This window comes from Nuphar pumila, chromosome 14 (genome assembly GCF_984573655.1).
Source record: "Nuphar pumila chromosome 14, dmNupPumi1.hap1.1, whole genome shotgun sequence".
Classification (NCBI taxonomy): domain Eukaryota; kingdom Viridiplantae; phylum Streptophyta; class Magnoliopsida; order Nymphaeales; family Nymphaeaceae; genus Nuphar; species Nuphar pumila.
Window position 1 is genome coordinate 36,348,951 of NC_143262.1, and position 16,158 is coordinate 36,365,108.

Sequence of the window (16,158 nt, forward strand, 5' to 3'; positions counted from 1 at the left end):
TAGATACTTAGATAGATCAAGTTGTTGCATTAATGTTACTTTTACATGTTAATCTCATATTTTTCCGTATTTATTTGAGACTTTTTTTCTTGTTGGTTGTTGCTTTATAAATAAAGCATTTCTTATTTATTTATAATTTTAGATAATTTTTATAAGTTTTTTAAGTTAAATTTTTTTTTTAAGGCTTACGCCTCGCCTCAGATTTTGGTGGAGCACCTCGCTACGCCTCAACGCTTTTCACAACACTGGTTGTGACCTTTATTGTATTCATCATCTCCATTGCACCAACTGTTGGCGCCTTTGCAGGTTGATCATCTTCCTCACCCTGAACGGCATTCGCAGCTCGGGGTGCGCGGTTATCTTCATTCCCTTGACCGCGATTTCTGTTGGGACATGTATCCTGCCAATGATTCCTGTGGCAGATACGACAGTCATGACGGCGATAATTGACGCCCTGAAAGTTATTCCAATTTTGGTTGTTGTTTTGGTCATCCTATCCGCCATGATTCTGCTGGTTCTCCCAGCCAGCATTCTGTCATTGGTCATTCCTTCGGTTGTCCCTTCGATTGTTGTGATCGTTTCTTTGCTGTCGGTCTTGAAATGTAGGGTCATTCCTGTCAAGCTCGGCAAGTTTCTCTGCAACCACAAGCGCCTAAGCTAGCATTACAGGGTAATGCTGAATAAGTTCTTGGTTTGCCCATCCTTGCAACACGTTGCCAAAATAGAACAACCGATCTTGATCATTCATTCTCTCAACTTCCTGCATTATCGAAGAGAATGCCTTGACATAGTCATGCACTGACCCTGTCTTTTTCAACGACAGCAACCTTTTGCGGGCTATTTTCTCATGATTTTTAGGTAGAAAGTAGTCTCGCAATTCCTTTTGGAGGTCTTCCCACGAGACTATAGCAATCAAACCCCGTCGAACATCACCCAAGCGACGTCTCCACCATAGAGTCGCTTCATCCACAAAGTACATTGTTGTAGTCTGCAGCCTATCTGCGTTGTCCTCTATCCTCGCAACTTCTAAAAACTAGTCCATCTCGTAGATAAAATTCTCGAGATCCTTTGAGTCCCGTGTGCCTTTATACTTTGCGGGCTCAAATAGCCTGTAACGTGGTCTATCCACGTATGTCGCAATGCCGCCAGCTGGGGCAGTCCACAATTGTCGCTCCAACTGTTCATTCTTTCGTCGAACAACATCTAATTTAACAGCCATGATGTTGAACCGACCCAACAAATCATCAAATCTGGTGGAAAAGTTGTCTTGATCTCTCCCTCTACCGAGTCTTCCACTCCCTCTACCGTTGTCTTGATCTCTGCATTGAGATCATTAAAAGCGACACAAGTCCCATTAATCAATTTCTCCATGTTGGTCACTATCACAGTCAGCTCCGCAACATCGCGTGAAATAGATGACACCCGATCATCGGCCATGAAATCTTCTTCACCATACTGCCTGAAGGGGTCATGACATTTTTCTTTGGTGTCATTGTCACTCCCAATGTCGACAAGGTTCTGCGACGTAGCTTCGAGAATTTGCAAACACCGAAAGCAGGCCTTTTAAGCGCACAAGTAACACACAACACATGCACACGAGCGGAAGCAAGAGTATGCGCATGCACAAGCACAAAGAGAGCAAAGAGGCAAAGATGCAAAAAGCTTCTTTATAGATATTTGAAAGCAAAGTACATCAAGAGGGAAAAAGAAGGTCCGAATACACGGGGTTCTTAAGCCGTAAGGCCTTGTGGGGCACTCGAGAGTGACAAAGAGGTATATACATCCGAGCAAAAAGGTGAAAAACGTGGCGGTCCGGAACACAAAGAGTGCATAAACATAAAAGCATCTAATGGGAAAAATACAATAAGCCACAAGGGCTAGCACAGATCAACTCATAAAGAATATAAGAGAGAGCACACAAAATATAAAAAACAATATCTATTGAAAATGCTTAAGACAACCCTTACACAAGAAGGGAATTACTAGCCTTTATATAGAGAAGAGGGGCCATATAGAGCCCTTAGGAACCACCCCAACAGCTATAAATATAGCTGTTGGGGAGGTCCCAACAGCTATAAATGGCTAAGGATGATTATTGTAATGAAACCAAATGCTGCCCCTAATGGGAAGCTACTATTACATGAAATGAAAAAGATTAAAACGTCCTTAGAGGACATTACTAATTACATCATATTATATATAATATATATACATATACATGTATATAACTCCGCCTATGTATAACTGTTTAGTTATACACTGCCGGTCCCAAGCCCGGATAAAGGAGGAGGGTTGCGGTAGGCCTGTGACAGCCAGCATAAAAACTTAGTCATACCCTATGAAAATGAACCAATATGAGAATTTCGTTGGGGCGTTCTCTACTGAGCGACGCGCTGTACTCTCTAGGCCCAGAGGCAGTGATAAATGGGCAAGGGTTGCTAGATCGTCGCCCAGAAGCGACGCGTCACACCGGCGCCCGGGTGTGGTGTCAAATAGGCAAGGGTTCCCTCACTTTGTTGGACGGGTGGGGGTAAAGAAGTTAGTCCAAGACCATAAAATTAGGTTAGCCACTTGGAACATAGGGTCTTTAACTGGTAAGTTGGTAGAGTTAGTAGATGTTATGTGTAGGAGAAAGATTGATGTTTTATGTCTACAAGAGACCAAATGGGTAGGTGAGAAAGCAAAAGTGATAGAACCTTGGGGATATAAGATTTGGTATACAGGAATAAATAAGAATAGGAATGGAGTAGGGATTGTTATGAGTCGTCAGTTTATAGATCATGTAGTTGAGGTCCGTAGGAAGGGTGACAGAATTTTACTTATTAAATTAGTATTAGGTACGGATATTATTAATATTATTAGTGTTTATGCACCTCAAGTAGGTTTAGATGATTCCATTAAGCATCAATTTTGGGAAGATTTAGATGGAGTAGTACAAGGGATATCTTATGGAGAAAAGTTTTTCATCGACGGTGACCTTAATGGACATGTACGCATTAGTAGAGATGGATTTGAGAGTATCCATGGAGGCTATGGTATAGGAGAAAGAAATGAAAGTGGAGAAAGGATTTTAGATTTTTGTTTGTCCTATGATATGATCTTAGCAAACACTTGGTTTAGGAAAAGGGAGTCACCTAGTAACATTTAAAAGTGGGGTTAATACGAGTCTGATAGATTTTTTCCTACTTAGAAAGAGAGATAGGGGTTGTTGCATCGATTGTAAGGTTATACCAGGAGAAAGTGTAGCTACACAACATAGAGTTGGGTTACATCAAGGATCTGCTTTAAGCCCTTTTCCTATTTGCGATAGTGATGGATGAGCTTACGAGATCAATTCAAGAAAATGTACCGTGGTGTATGTTGTTTGCTGATGATATTGTTTTGATTGATGAGTCTAGAGCTGGGGTTAATCCTAAGTTAGAATTATGGAGACAGACATTGGAAGCTAGAGGTTTTAAGTTGAGTAAGAGTAAGACTGAATATATGGAATGTCGGTTTAGTAAGCAACGAAGTAGTGATGGGAGTGTAGTGAAGCTTGGTGAGCAAGAAATACCGGTGAATGATTATTTCAAATATTTGGGATCCATCATTCAAAAGTATGGAGAAATTGATGGAGATGTAAATCATAGGATAAAGGTTGGGTGGATGAAATGGAAAAGTGCAACTGGAGTGTTGTGCGATCGTAGAATGCCATTGCGGTTGAAGGGAAAGTTTTATAGGACGACTATTAGACCCGCTTTATTATATGGTACGGAATGTTGGGCTGCCAAGAGACATCATATTCAAAAAATGAGTGTAGCTGAGATGCGGATGCTTAGATGGATGTGTGGAAATACAATAAAAGATAAGATTCGGAACGAGGAGATACGTAAGAAGGTAGGTGTTGCACCCATTGAAAATAAGATGCGAGAGAATCGTTTACGGTGGTTTGGACATATTCGGCGAAGGCCTAATGATGCTCCAGTTAGAAGGTTGGAGAAATGGGAAAATATATTAGTTAAAAGAGGTCGGGGTAGGCCTAAGAAGACTTGGATGGAGATGATAGGAAAGGATATGAATGCTTTGAACCTCACCGAGGACATGGCATTGGATAGAAATGATTGGAGGAAAAGGATTCTTGTGGAAGACCCAAAATGAATTTCTTTTTTGGTTCATATCGCTGACCCCAATTGTTTTGGGATGAAGGCGTAGTTGTTGTTGTTGTTGTACATATACATGTATATATATACATAAACAAGTATATACATATATAAATATGTATATATTTTAACAATTAGTGTCAACCCTACATGTCTAAATTAACGAAGTTAAAAGAAATTGTCTACTAAATTATATGTTTGTGTTTACTTTTCTAATGTTGATACAAAAAATCCATCTACATTTAGAGGACATGGAATACCACAAGGGTATAAACTTGAGTTTGTTAAAATTATTCTTGGAGGAACTTACATACAAAAATGTACCTATTTGTTGGCTGTAAGTTTATTAGTTATGAGATATGAACTAGAACCTGACACCCAAATCCAAATTCACTGAAGATGAATGGCGGAGAGAAAATGTCTACTAAATTATGTGTGTTTACTTTTCTAATGTTGATACAAAAAATCCATCTACATTTAGAGGACGTGGGATACCACAAGGGTATAACCTTGAGTTTGTTAAAATTATTCTCTGAGGAACTTAGATACAAAAATGTACCTATTTGTTGGCTGTAAGTTTATTAGTTATGAGATACGAACAAGAACCTGACACCCAAATCCAAATTCACTGAAGATGAATAGGGGGAGAGAAATTGTCTACTAAATTATGTGTGTGTGTTTACTTTTCTAATGTTGATACAAAAAATCCATCAACATTTAGAGGACGTGGGATACCACAAGGGTATAACCTTGAGTTTGTTAAAATTATTCTCTGAGGAACTTAGATACAAACATGTACCTATTTGTTGGCTGTAAGTTTATTAGTTATGAGATATGAACACGAACCTGACACCCAAATCCAAATTCACTGAAGATGAATAGGGGGAGAGAATGTAATGCAAATTAAAGAATCAGCAAAACTGAAATAGCTGTCAAAAGACTTGGGACATAAACAAGCTAGGTAAAGAATGATATCTCCAACTAATTTATCCAAAGCTAGAAGAAACCTCAAGTTTAATCAATCATGATAATGACCAAGAAATTGAATGCACCTGGGATAACAATATCTCCAAGCCCAAGCATTGAGAAAGGTCGTGCAAGATCTGAAGTTGGAAATAAGAGCTGCAGAATGGAAGAGAGGACATTATGTGTCAGAAGATAATAAAAAAATCAGTACCATGTGAAGAATTCAACAAGAAAGCAAAATAAAGGGTATAAAGGAAAACCCAACCTTTATAGGGGCGTCAAAAGATTTTGCCACGCTGACCATCACCGGAGTGAAGAAGACCCAAAAGATATCATACACGAACAAACCAGACTACAAATAAAAAAAATAAGTCAGGTCCCATTGATATTATTCAAGTACACCTTATAACACATTCATGCAGATGCACACACACACACAAATGCACATACAAACTCATGCACACACGCTCAGACATGCACGCACACACACACCTATACAACACAAACGCACACACACTTGCATACACATGCACACATATGTATGTATGTATATATGTATTTAGGTGAATATGTACATGTGCATGTATGATGTAGTGAACTTGATAGATCAAGATTAACTTGCCCTAATATAGCACCACGTGAATAATTGATTTTTAGCCTAAATCTTGATAGTCACCTTCATGCTATTATCTAGACCTCTCTGTTAAGAGAGGCAGAAAGGTGGTTTTGGCTTGTGCACGTATGTATGCATTTACATATACAACATGAATAACCATGGGCAAGAAACATATAACTACTCTGTATCTTTCCAATTAATGCCATGTAAGGGACAAAATTACCAGCAGTGCTAACATGATACCACAAAACAACCACCATTCTCCAATGCTAACATGATACCACAAAACAATCACCATTCAACAGTGCTAAGAGCAGTATAGGAAGAGAACACAAGTATTCATGGTCTTAAAACTCCCATACCCTCAAAATACTTCTATCTTGAGGTAAAAGTGCAGGTATAAGCTTGGTACTTAGGCGACCTAAGTGCAAACCTACCACCTAGGAGTGCTTAGGTGGCTAAGTGAGTACGTACGTGGGTTGGGGCTGTAGGCATCAATATTGTTATTTTATATCTGTTTATTTATAATGGTACATTATAATCATGTTATGGTTCTATGTTTTGAAACATTTAACTTCAGTTTTTTTTCTTCTTATTTTTATGCTTATTTATATTTTTGTTTTAAGTGAATAATTCCTTTGCGAGTCTCTAGGTGATGCCTAGACATCTGAATAGGTGTAGCCTAGTGCCTAGGGTGGGCCAATGCCTAGGTACTGCCTAGAGCCTTTGACTACTAAGGGAACAAGAGGCATGTGTAATCCTATATCTGAAATTATAGGAGGCATATATGGCAGATATATAACCATGTCATTGTGAACCATTTATTGTATCCTGTCAATAGGTTACTCGGAGAAAACCTGAAAACTTCTTGCCAAATTGTTGGCCACTGTTCTAAGTTCACACTGACACTCATAAAAAACCCAACCCAGTTAAAACACATAAAAGCATTAATAGTGAGAACTGAGAAGATATAATACTGCCCAAGGAATCCCTGTTTACTGTAGAAATTCATCTCAAGAATCCTATCTTCACCATACATACTCTCTGTGCATGCAAAGAAAGCACCCAATGGAAGGCTAAACATGAAGTTATAGAAAATTGGCCATAAATAAAAACTGTGAAAAACACCAAATGGAGAAAATATTGAATCCACAGATTCAGAACAGGATTACCACTGGTAACTACTAAATGTTGGATTCACCAACTCAGTGAATGCTGAGTGCCACAGTTGCTATTGTTGATGGATTTACACAGTTAATATGAAGGAAGATTTTCATTCTTACAATTGCAATTAACCATAAAACAGAAAAGAAACATAAAAGACCAACCACAGAAACTAATTCTAGTAGTATATTCCACAGTCAAGTACCCACAGAAGGAACCTTACTGACCAGAAGAATACAACCAGTCTTGAAAGATCCAAGAGACAGCATCTCAATGCCCTGCAAAATTGATGGAATTGATTTACTGAAACCCTCAAAGAAAGTACAAGGGATATCAAGCCCAAATGAGTAACATGAACAAAAGTGTAAATCAAACATTATAAAATTATCATTAGGGAAGCCAAAACAACTTTCAATGTTACTTTCATTCTGTAATCCAAAACAAATGATAAGTAGCAGAAAGCTGGTTAAATGCAATTAGTTGTTTAATATACCCAAAGAGTGAACAGCATAGCAAAAAAGATACACAAAAAGGACCACCAAATTTCTTCGTGAGACTGCATAGACAGCATGCAAATGGACATATATATACATTTCCCTGCACGCATCGTGCCGTGTGGTGGATATAAGCACACACAATATTCAATAACCACCACTAAACTAAAAAGATCTAAAATCTAATTGGTGATTTCTAGTTATTGGCACCACCAAACTGCACTTTTGAAAAATCTAAAATGCAGAATCACATTTTAACAGATTACTGTAACTACGGAAATCCTTTTCATAGATCAATTGCAACTGTTCAAGATTTTCAAAGATGTGTTCCTCCATTAGGGTGCACACACACACACACACAGAGGAGCGCAAACATCATAATATATCCAAACCTACGTATGTAAAGAGTTGATATTGGGTCGGATATCTGATCAAATCTGGGTCTATTTAGTAGGATACAATATTCGAGGTAATATTTGAATGATAATCAAACTCGCCCCAGTTATAGCATTCTCACATTCAAGCCCAAGCCCGAATCAGTCTGGCAAGATCTGACCCAGTTATATGTATATGTACATCCAATTAGGGTATCTGCTTGAGATGGATCCCACGTTTGGTATAGGCACACTCGAATCCGAATCTGACTCTGAATCTAGATATATTATATCTGACCTGAATCCAACCCACATTTGACCTGTTGGTATTCCTATCCATATCTGAGTATTATGCAACATATTCGAATCCTAAGTAGATATAAAGCAGCAAATTTTGATTTACTTCTAACTATAAGATAATCATACTAGATGTGACAATAAAAGAGTATTTTTTTGAGAGGAAAAAATACAAGTTAAAAATCAAGTTTCTGCATGTTGATTTTATAGGAATCGACAGTTGGATCATCTGATTCCAATACACAGGTAGGTTTTTATAAGGTTTAAAAAAATCGACGGCGTAAGATTTTTCTAAATATTCAAGGCTTAAAAATCATGTTTTTTATCGAAAAAGCATGATCCAAGTGTCGTTTCCTAGTAAGTTGACTGTGCCGAACACATCTGTACAGTCAGATTTAAGTAAAACATGGGAAAACCCCTTAGAAAGCCTGGTTTGCTAGAAAAGTGGTAAGCAGCTACCACCTTTTCATATATATAGTAACTAAAATATGTTTACTGGTATGAACCAAGATTTCCGCAGGTCTTTTTACCTTTTTTTTTAAATTTCACCGTACGGATGTGATCTAGACGCTTGGTTTTATAGAAGTAGACTCTCAGATAATCCAATTATGATGTATAAGAAGGATCGTTTAAGGGTTCTTAGAATTTTCATAAATATTCAAGCATAAAAAATTGCATTTCTTGATCCAATTACTATGATTCAACAGTAGATTCCTAGCAAATGGACCACGCAGAATGCATCTGCAGGGTTAGATTTGCAAAAAACCTATGAAAAGCTCGATTCATACCAGCAAACATATTTGGTTGGTAAACATATTTCAGTTTCCCTATACACACACACACACACACACAACACTTGAGTGCATTACTTCCATGTAGTGCTTCCCAGTGCCATCTGGCATCAATTGTCTGGGAAACTGATAGAGTGGCATCTTACCAATTTCCAGCTAATCTGAGTTAGAATCATGTCGATCAAAAGATGGATCATGGATGAGTCTTGTCTTGTTAAACAGGGTCAAGAATTAACTTAAATATTCATATCAAGGATATCTTGGTAAAAACTATACAGCCGTAATTTTCCAGCTGCAGAAAGGCTCAATATTGATAAGGGATCTATTGCTCTTCAAGATGGTATCAACCCCAACAAATCTTTTTGAATCCTTATTGCCAGAAATACAGGGGTGTATGGGCATTCCCATAGACTTAATTGCACAAATCATATCCTGTTTACATGTGTTTTTTAATATTGCATGCGTGCATCCAACTATACAACCACACAAACATGCAGTTTTAGCATTTGGGGTTTAACACGTAGAAATGCACATTCTAGGACCAGTGTACATAACAATTTTCACCATATACTGGCTTGCAGCTAAAGGGATCCATATTTGTTCACAAAATAGGAACAAGACCCTCAAGCTTTGGCACTAATTTAAAGCAGCATCAGTTGGCTGGTATAGGAAGCAATGTTCTTAAGTTACGGAGAACACAAATCTTTACATGCACATCCATACAACATTGAGGTTCCATTATATTTTAGTAGAACGATGACAATAAATATATCTCTAGAAATTTAACACTAGAAATTTTATCATTTCCAAATGCCTAAAATAAAGCATTTAATTACAACCTGTTAGTCCCATGAGAAGTACACCAGTCTTCCTTTTGACTGTTATGAAGCAAGATTAGAAACTATAAAATGTAATGCAAAGGCTATAGGACCACCTGCCAAGTGGACCTTTCTTTCAAATGAACTAATAGCCAACCTGAATGCAGAACGCAAGCCCCAAAACATTGTTTGCCAGCCAATGCTTCTGTTTAGCATACCAAGCACAAAAGAAGGTTCCTGGAATGGCTGCAACAATTTGAGATCTAGTAAACTCCACCTCCACAGCTGCCAAAGAAAACCGTAGAACAATCAACACTTCATAAGGATACTAATCAACCTAAAACATCAAAGGTAGCATGATAGCCCACCACCAAATGAATGAAAAAAGGGGAAGCAAGTAAAGGTAGGTTGTGGTTCTCAAACATAAAAGATGAACTAAAACACTGTCTATCAAATTTCCACATGCACACAAAAGGTCTGCCCTCCAAAGCAGGGTCCTACTGTAATGTGTTGTAGTGATTATTTTGTAATTTATTGTAAAACACTCCAATAGTGATGGTAAAAAACTTACAAACAACTTTCAAATGAGAAAATCAGTTCCTGACTTTACAAAGAATATATGTGTGTGTGTGTGTGGAAGATAAGAAAAAGAGGAGAAGGAAGGAGAGAAAGAAGAAGCAGAGAGAGAAAGAGAGAGAGAGAGGATCAAAATGTGTGTTCAAAGTGAGAATTACACACCACACATGCACACATGCATACACACCAATGTTGTGAAAAGCGTTGAGGCGTGGCGAGGCGTTCCACTGAAAACCGAGGTGAGGCGTAAGCCTCAAAAAAAAATTTGAAAACTTTAAAAAAGTTATAAAAAAATATCTAAAATACAAATAAATAAAGAAATGCTTTATTGATGAAATAACAACCAATAAGAAATAGAAAATCTCAAATAAGTACTAAAAAATATGAGATTAACATATAAAAGTAACTAAAAAATGATTACATAACTGGAAAATATATGAGATTAACCAACAAAAGTTAAAATATACTAAGAAACTGATTACATAACTGAAATAACACGAAAATATATGAGATTAACCTACAAAAGTTAAAATATATGAGATTATTTTAAAAAATATGAGATTAACATATAAAAGTAACTAAAAACTGATTACATAACTGGAAAATATATGAGATTAACCAACAAAAATTAAAATATACTAAGAAACTGATTACATAACTGAAATAACTGGAAAATATATGAGATTAACCCACAAAAGTTAAAATATATGAGATTATTCTAAAAAATATGAGATTAACATATAAAAGTAACTAAAAAACTGATTACATAACTGGAAAATATATGAGATTAACCAACAAAAGTTAAAATATACTAAGAAACTGATAACATAACTGAAATAACTGGAAGATATCTGAGATTAACCTTTAAAAATCTTGTTGATTATGTCTTAGAAATCTTGTTGTACAAAAAAAATAATAATAATTTTTTTTTGTGCCTCGAGGCACAGAGGGCCGCGCCTCAAGGCGAGGCACGCCTTTGGTGCCTCAGGGCGCATTTTTGATAACACTGATCCACACAAACGCATGTGTATACACACGGATAGGTTTGATCCCCTCCCCCACCTCTCTCTCTCTCTTTCTGCTTCTCTCTTTCTATCCTTTTGCATCCGCTTCTTCTTATCTTCTCTCTTTCTCCCTCCTCCTCCTCCTCCCCCTTCTTTTTCTTCTTCTTCTTCTTTTCCACCACCAGCTGGCCAGTTGTCTTGGGTAGGAGGGGGTTTCAAGGTGGATCAAGGGTCACCGGGGTTCTTGTCAAGGACAGGACCAAAACAGACCTACCCATTTGACCAGGTCAAACACCTAAAAAAGCAATCCAAAGATGGATTTATGGGTATGATTTGCATCATGTTAGACTTACTGCAACACAACCCCCACCCCAACCTTACTAGAACACATACTACCCATGTTGACACAAGTACGGGACCCATGGAGACATACCCATGTGACATAGGTACTAAACAAAGTTTATATTTACCCAACTTCTGCATGAACTTTACAACTCTTAATTTTATGAGGTCTAACATTTTTGCTATTTTTCATTTCTACTTTCTTTTGTTTCCTTTGTCTGTTTGTATTACACTGGTACCGGAATGGAGGCTTGTGCTTCATGATCACATCCTTTCTCTAACTTGACTCCCTCCAAACACTATAACAATCACTAAAAGCAACATGTATAAAGCATTTCAAAGCTAAAATAGGTTACAATAGAAGCCACATAGGAGAAAGGCAGCAACCGCAGCACTAATATAGCAATTTCAAAAGAGCTATTATCTACAATTTAAAATCTATAGATTTATGCAGGAAGGTGCAAAGCATATCATCATAGATCAACAGAAAGGTCTCGCTACATAAAGAAAAGCAGAAGAATAAGAAGGGTGATATACAGTGAAAATATGGTAGATGCCAAACAATCAAATCCTCATTCCAACGATTCGGGAGAAATCGCTTAATTGCGGGTAGCAAAGTTGCACTGACAAAGAACAATAAGAAAATATATTATCAAAAAGTTGGTTGCAGCACTTGTCCCAAAAAGCAACAGCACAGATACAGTTCAGCAAGTATAAAGGTATGAAGAACATACGAAAAAGCGATAATTCCAAGCACAAAGAAATATGCAGTGAGGACAGCATTAACCAAGTCTTTGGACAGAAATTTGAAGAGTAAGAATAATGACAGAAGCATTGCACTGCCGATCAGAGGAAATCGCATGGCATGCTCTTTTGACATAGTCTCCTGCAATTAATTCAAGTAATGATCTTAGATATCCATATTTTTTCAAGATGCACTAACAAATAAACAATGTCCTTACTAAAGGAGGTGTTGGTTTGACGGATCGGTGGCAACCCACATATACAGCCAAGCAAGCTGTCAATACTACATTTACATTTGGATTTATATTGAGGGCAAGTGGTGCCAATGCAAGACCTGCAAGAATACACTTTAAATAAGAAAGCATACATCAATACATGAAATACATATTTTATGCAAATGAAATTGCAGCACCTACAAGTTTTGTATTCCTTAAACAAAGCACCAGCTTTGTCATTCATTGGAAACCATAGAGAAAACACAAACACGTGGAAGAAATCAATCAGATAGAATAACATTATGCAACTTTCTTTTTAATATTCATGATTAATTTTTTCTTTTTTTGAACAGAAAACTGTTAAAGTTGGTGAAAAAAGGGGATTATGTGAAAAATACAAGTAAGAACTGCATCTTGCTAAGCATGCATATTTCTCAACAAAAAGTCATACAAAAGCATATAAACACCAATGAATCGTATAGTACAAGTTCCCTTGCTTTTCACTCCAAAACAGCAAAAAAATGACCCTAGGTGCAATACAATGTCACAAGATGACGATGAAACCATGATTATAGACGATCCTTATATCTGTGCAGGCCATGGTAAACAATAGTCAACTATCTAATGCACAAAGTACATTGATTATGATGTCCCTTGACTAAGCCGTAACAATTTTGATGTTTTTTTTTTCATGAGGAACGTATAAACCACATCCCCGGAGTCAGAGACCTAGTCGTGCTGGTCAATGCCTGCCAACCTAAGGTCGCAAAACCGTGGCGCACCCCTCGGCCCCCGAGGGAGTCGCCTTGCTTCGGCTATAATGCAAGGGTTTGACGCCCGTGGGATTGGAACCTCGACCCCCAGTCTAGCGGTCTAAGCCGTGACAATTTTGAAGTTTAAACCTCATCCAACCAAGCAATGGAAGAACGTCCATTTTTTCACATTCTAACACATCGAAAGCACATTACTCATTCATACAACACATTAACACAGTACCCAATGAGCGTTACCCACTACTGAATCTAGTAAACACTTCGCAAGCTCAAACCAAGAAATGTTCATATTTTCTAAACCTCCACCTTAATATGTTTCACTCAGGAAAAGCCTTAATAACCCAGGAAAATATTTTTCTGCAAGACCATTCCAAAAAAATCAAAACCCACAAAACGGAAAGCCAATGAAATCGAAATAGGAAGCCAATTTTTACAGAAATAAGTGCAATAGATCAAGAAAAAGAGAGAGATCTCAAAGATCTCACGACATGAACCTCCGAAGACAGTAAACAAAAACAGCCAGAGAACTTATCCTCCATAAAACTCTAAACTCCAAACAGAATAATAAACATACCTCCGGCCATAAATCCATAAGAAAAGAAAGCATCAAGATTGCATTCGATAGAAGAAAACCACGAGAAAAAGCAAACCGGGAGGGGGATCGGAGGATCAGAAAAAGAAGCGGAAGAGGAAAAGCCTACCTGCGAGGGCAAAATTGGCCACGCGCTCACTCTTCATCATCTCTGACAAGGGAAAAATCAAGCAAGCAGGCGAACAGGTGCGGGATCTGACAAGGAAAGGCCACGGATCTGGCGGAATCGAGAAGGTTCGCCGGAAAATTCGACGACGGGAGGAGAGGAAAGGAAGACGACAATCCTCACCCACCCCGATCGCTTCGGCGCAGGCAATCAAAGGCCAAGAAACACAAAGAAACGGACACAGGGTGGCGTTTCCCCTCTCCCTGTTTCTTAGGAGTTTTTTTTTTTTTTTCCTTGCTTCCTCCCCTCTTTCTCTCTTCCGCTACTTTTCTTTCCTTTTTTTCCTTTTCCCTTTTCTATTTTCCCCACTTCATCCCTCTCCCTATTTTGTTGTGTATTATAAAGTTTTTTCAAGGCATCACGCTTCCTTCCTCGTAAGCTCAAACAGGGCCTAGGGCTCGCAATGTCAATCTACGAGCCGGACCAGTTAGGGCTAGGTTTCGTCTGGGTGTGAGTCGGTGTCCCCTTCCAAATCGTTGAAGTTGTCAGACGTCAAGTCAGCCTGAGCCGATCTGGCTCACCACATTAGTTGCTTTTCATGTCTGGTAGATGACTTTTGACTTGCAGTCCAACAAATTTTTTTTTGACAGAGAAGGCCCCTACCAAATATACAACCATATCATTGGGATTAGAACTTGCAACGTCCCAATGCAACGTGACCTGCACTAACTACTCCTGCCAAACAAGCAGCAGCCCAACTAGTGGCCGACACAGTGAGATTTGCAGTGAGTTGTCAAATTGCACCCAAATCAAAGACAGGGAAGGCATTTGGAGATGTCAAATTGCTTCTAATCACCATTGTACCGTCATCTTAGTTTGGTTAGGCGGACCCCAACCAGTTACACAAAAAAAAAAAAAGGATCAATCAAGCAGTCCGTTAACATTTGGGATCTAGACGGGAGGTTTATCATTCCAAATTCTGGTCTTCCTGAAAAATTTATAATCTTTTCAGACTTCTAGCCACATAATTTTGCTCTTTAGAAGGACAAATGCACCCAAAATGATCAAAACCAAGAAACATATTCAGGATGTCCAACACTAGCACACGATTTGTAGCAGCAAAGATATCTAAACGTCAAGACTCCAAAATAACCATAGAATTATGAGGAAAGAAAGACTATACCTCCTTCCAAATTATCCATTCTTGTTGAGTCCCTTGAATTGGTCTAACCAGTCATCCCAAAGCCAAATAACCACCATCGTCATCCTTAAAGCCAACTCTTTATTTGGATCGCAATAGTGTGAAAGCGTTTACCTTAATCCATCCTGGTTGGGGAGCATTCCACTTATTTGCTACAAACATTTTAGAAAAATAAGGTGATTCATCCCAAATTGCAAAACATGAAAACTCACTTTTTAACGCTTGTGAATTTTGTTGCATGAATAAACATGAATTTTGATTTTTTTATATGGCCGGGATGTTATACGAGGGCATCCTTACTTTTGAATTTAATATTGGATCCGGATATTGAATCCCTAATATATTATTTGGATCCTTGATATTGAATTCCTAATATCTTATTTGCATATTTGATTTCGGATCCATGATATTTTATTTGGATCTTTGACATTGGATCCATAATATCTTATTTGGATATTTGATATTGGATCTCAAATATTTTATTTGGATTTTTGATATCCGATTTAGATCCTTGATATTGGATTCATAATATTTTATTTGGATATTTGAGTTTGGATCCTGAATATCTTATTTGGATCTTTGATATTGGATCCGTAATATCTTATTGGGATATTTGATATTGGAACTCAGATATCTTATTCGGATCTCTAATATCTTATATGGATCTTGAATATTGGATCCATGATATCTTATTTGGATCTCAAGATTTGGATCTTTGATTTTGAGTCCCAAAAAGTCTGGATTTTGTATGGATCTGAATGGACCCAATATAAATCCAAAAATATAAATAGTTCATGGATCCTCATTAAGTAGACCCAATTAACCATGATGAGAGAAACTCAAGTAGGGTAGGGCATCACCCACCTACTTAATATATATATATATATAATAGATGAAATGTTAAAGTAGGTTAGTAAAAGATTTGACGTAAATCTTAACAAAAAAA

At 37.6% G+C, this 16,158-nt stretch overlaps 1 protein-coding gene across 1 annotated transcript in view; it reads right to left on the reverse strand.

Annotated features, from left to right (window-relative positions):
* The window catches only part of LOC149816764 (signal peptide peptidase 2-like), a 33,079-nt gene extending 18,684 nt beyond the window's left edge, over positions 1-14,395 (reverse strand). The window contains exons 1-8 of the mRNA XM_089988081.1: positions 14,015-14,395; positions 12,544-12,659; positions 12,316-12,467; positions 12,119-12,204; positions 9,817-9,944; positions 7,113-7,163; positions 5,371-5,457; positions 5,192-5,261 (exon numbers count right to left, since the gene is read on the reverse strand). Of these exons, the coding sequence (XP_089844207.1) occupies positions 5,192-5,261; positions 5,371-5,457; positions 7,113-7,163; positions 9,817-9,944; positions 12,119-12,204; positions 12,316-12,467; positions 12,544-12,659; positions 14,015-14,054 (730 nt within the window). The 5' untranslated portion in view covers positions 14,055-14,395. The remainder of the gene's footprint in view (positions 1-5,191; positions 5,262-5,370; positions 5,458-7,112; positions 7,164-9,816; positions 9,945-12,118; positions 12,205-12,315; positions 12,468-12,543; positions 12,660-14,014) is intronic.
* Positions 14,396-16,158: the final 1,763 nt, after the last annotated feature.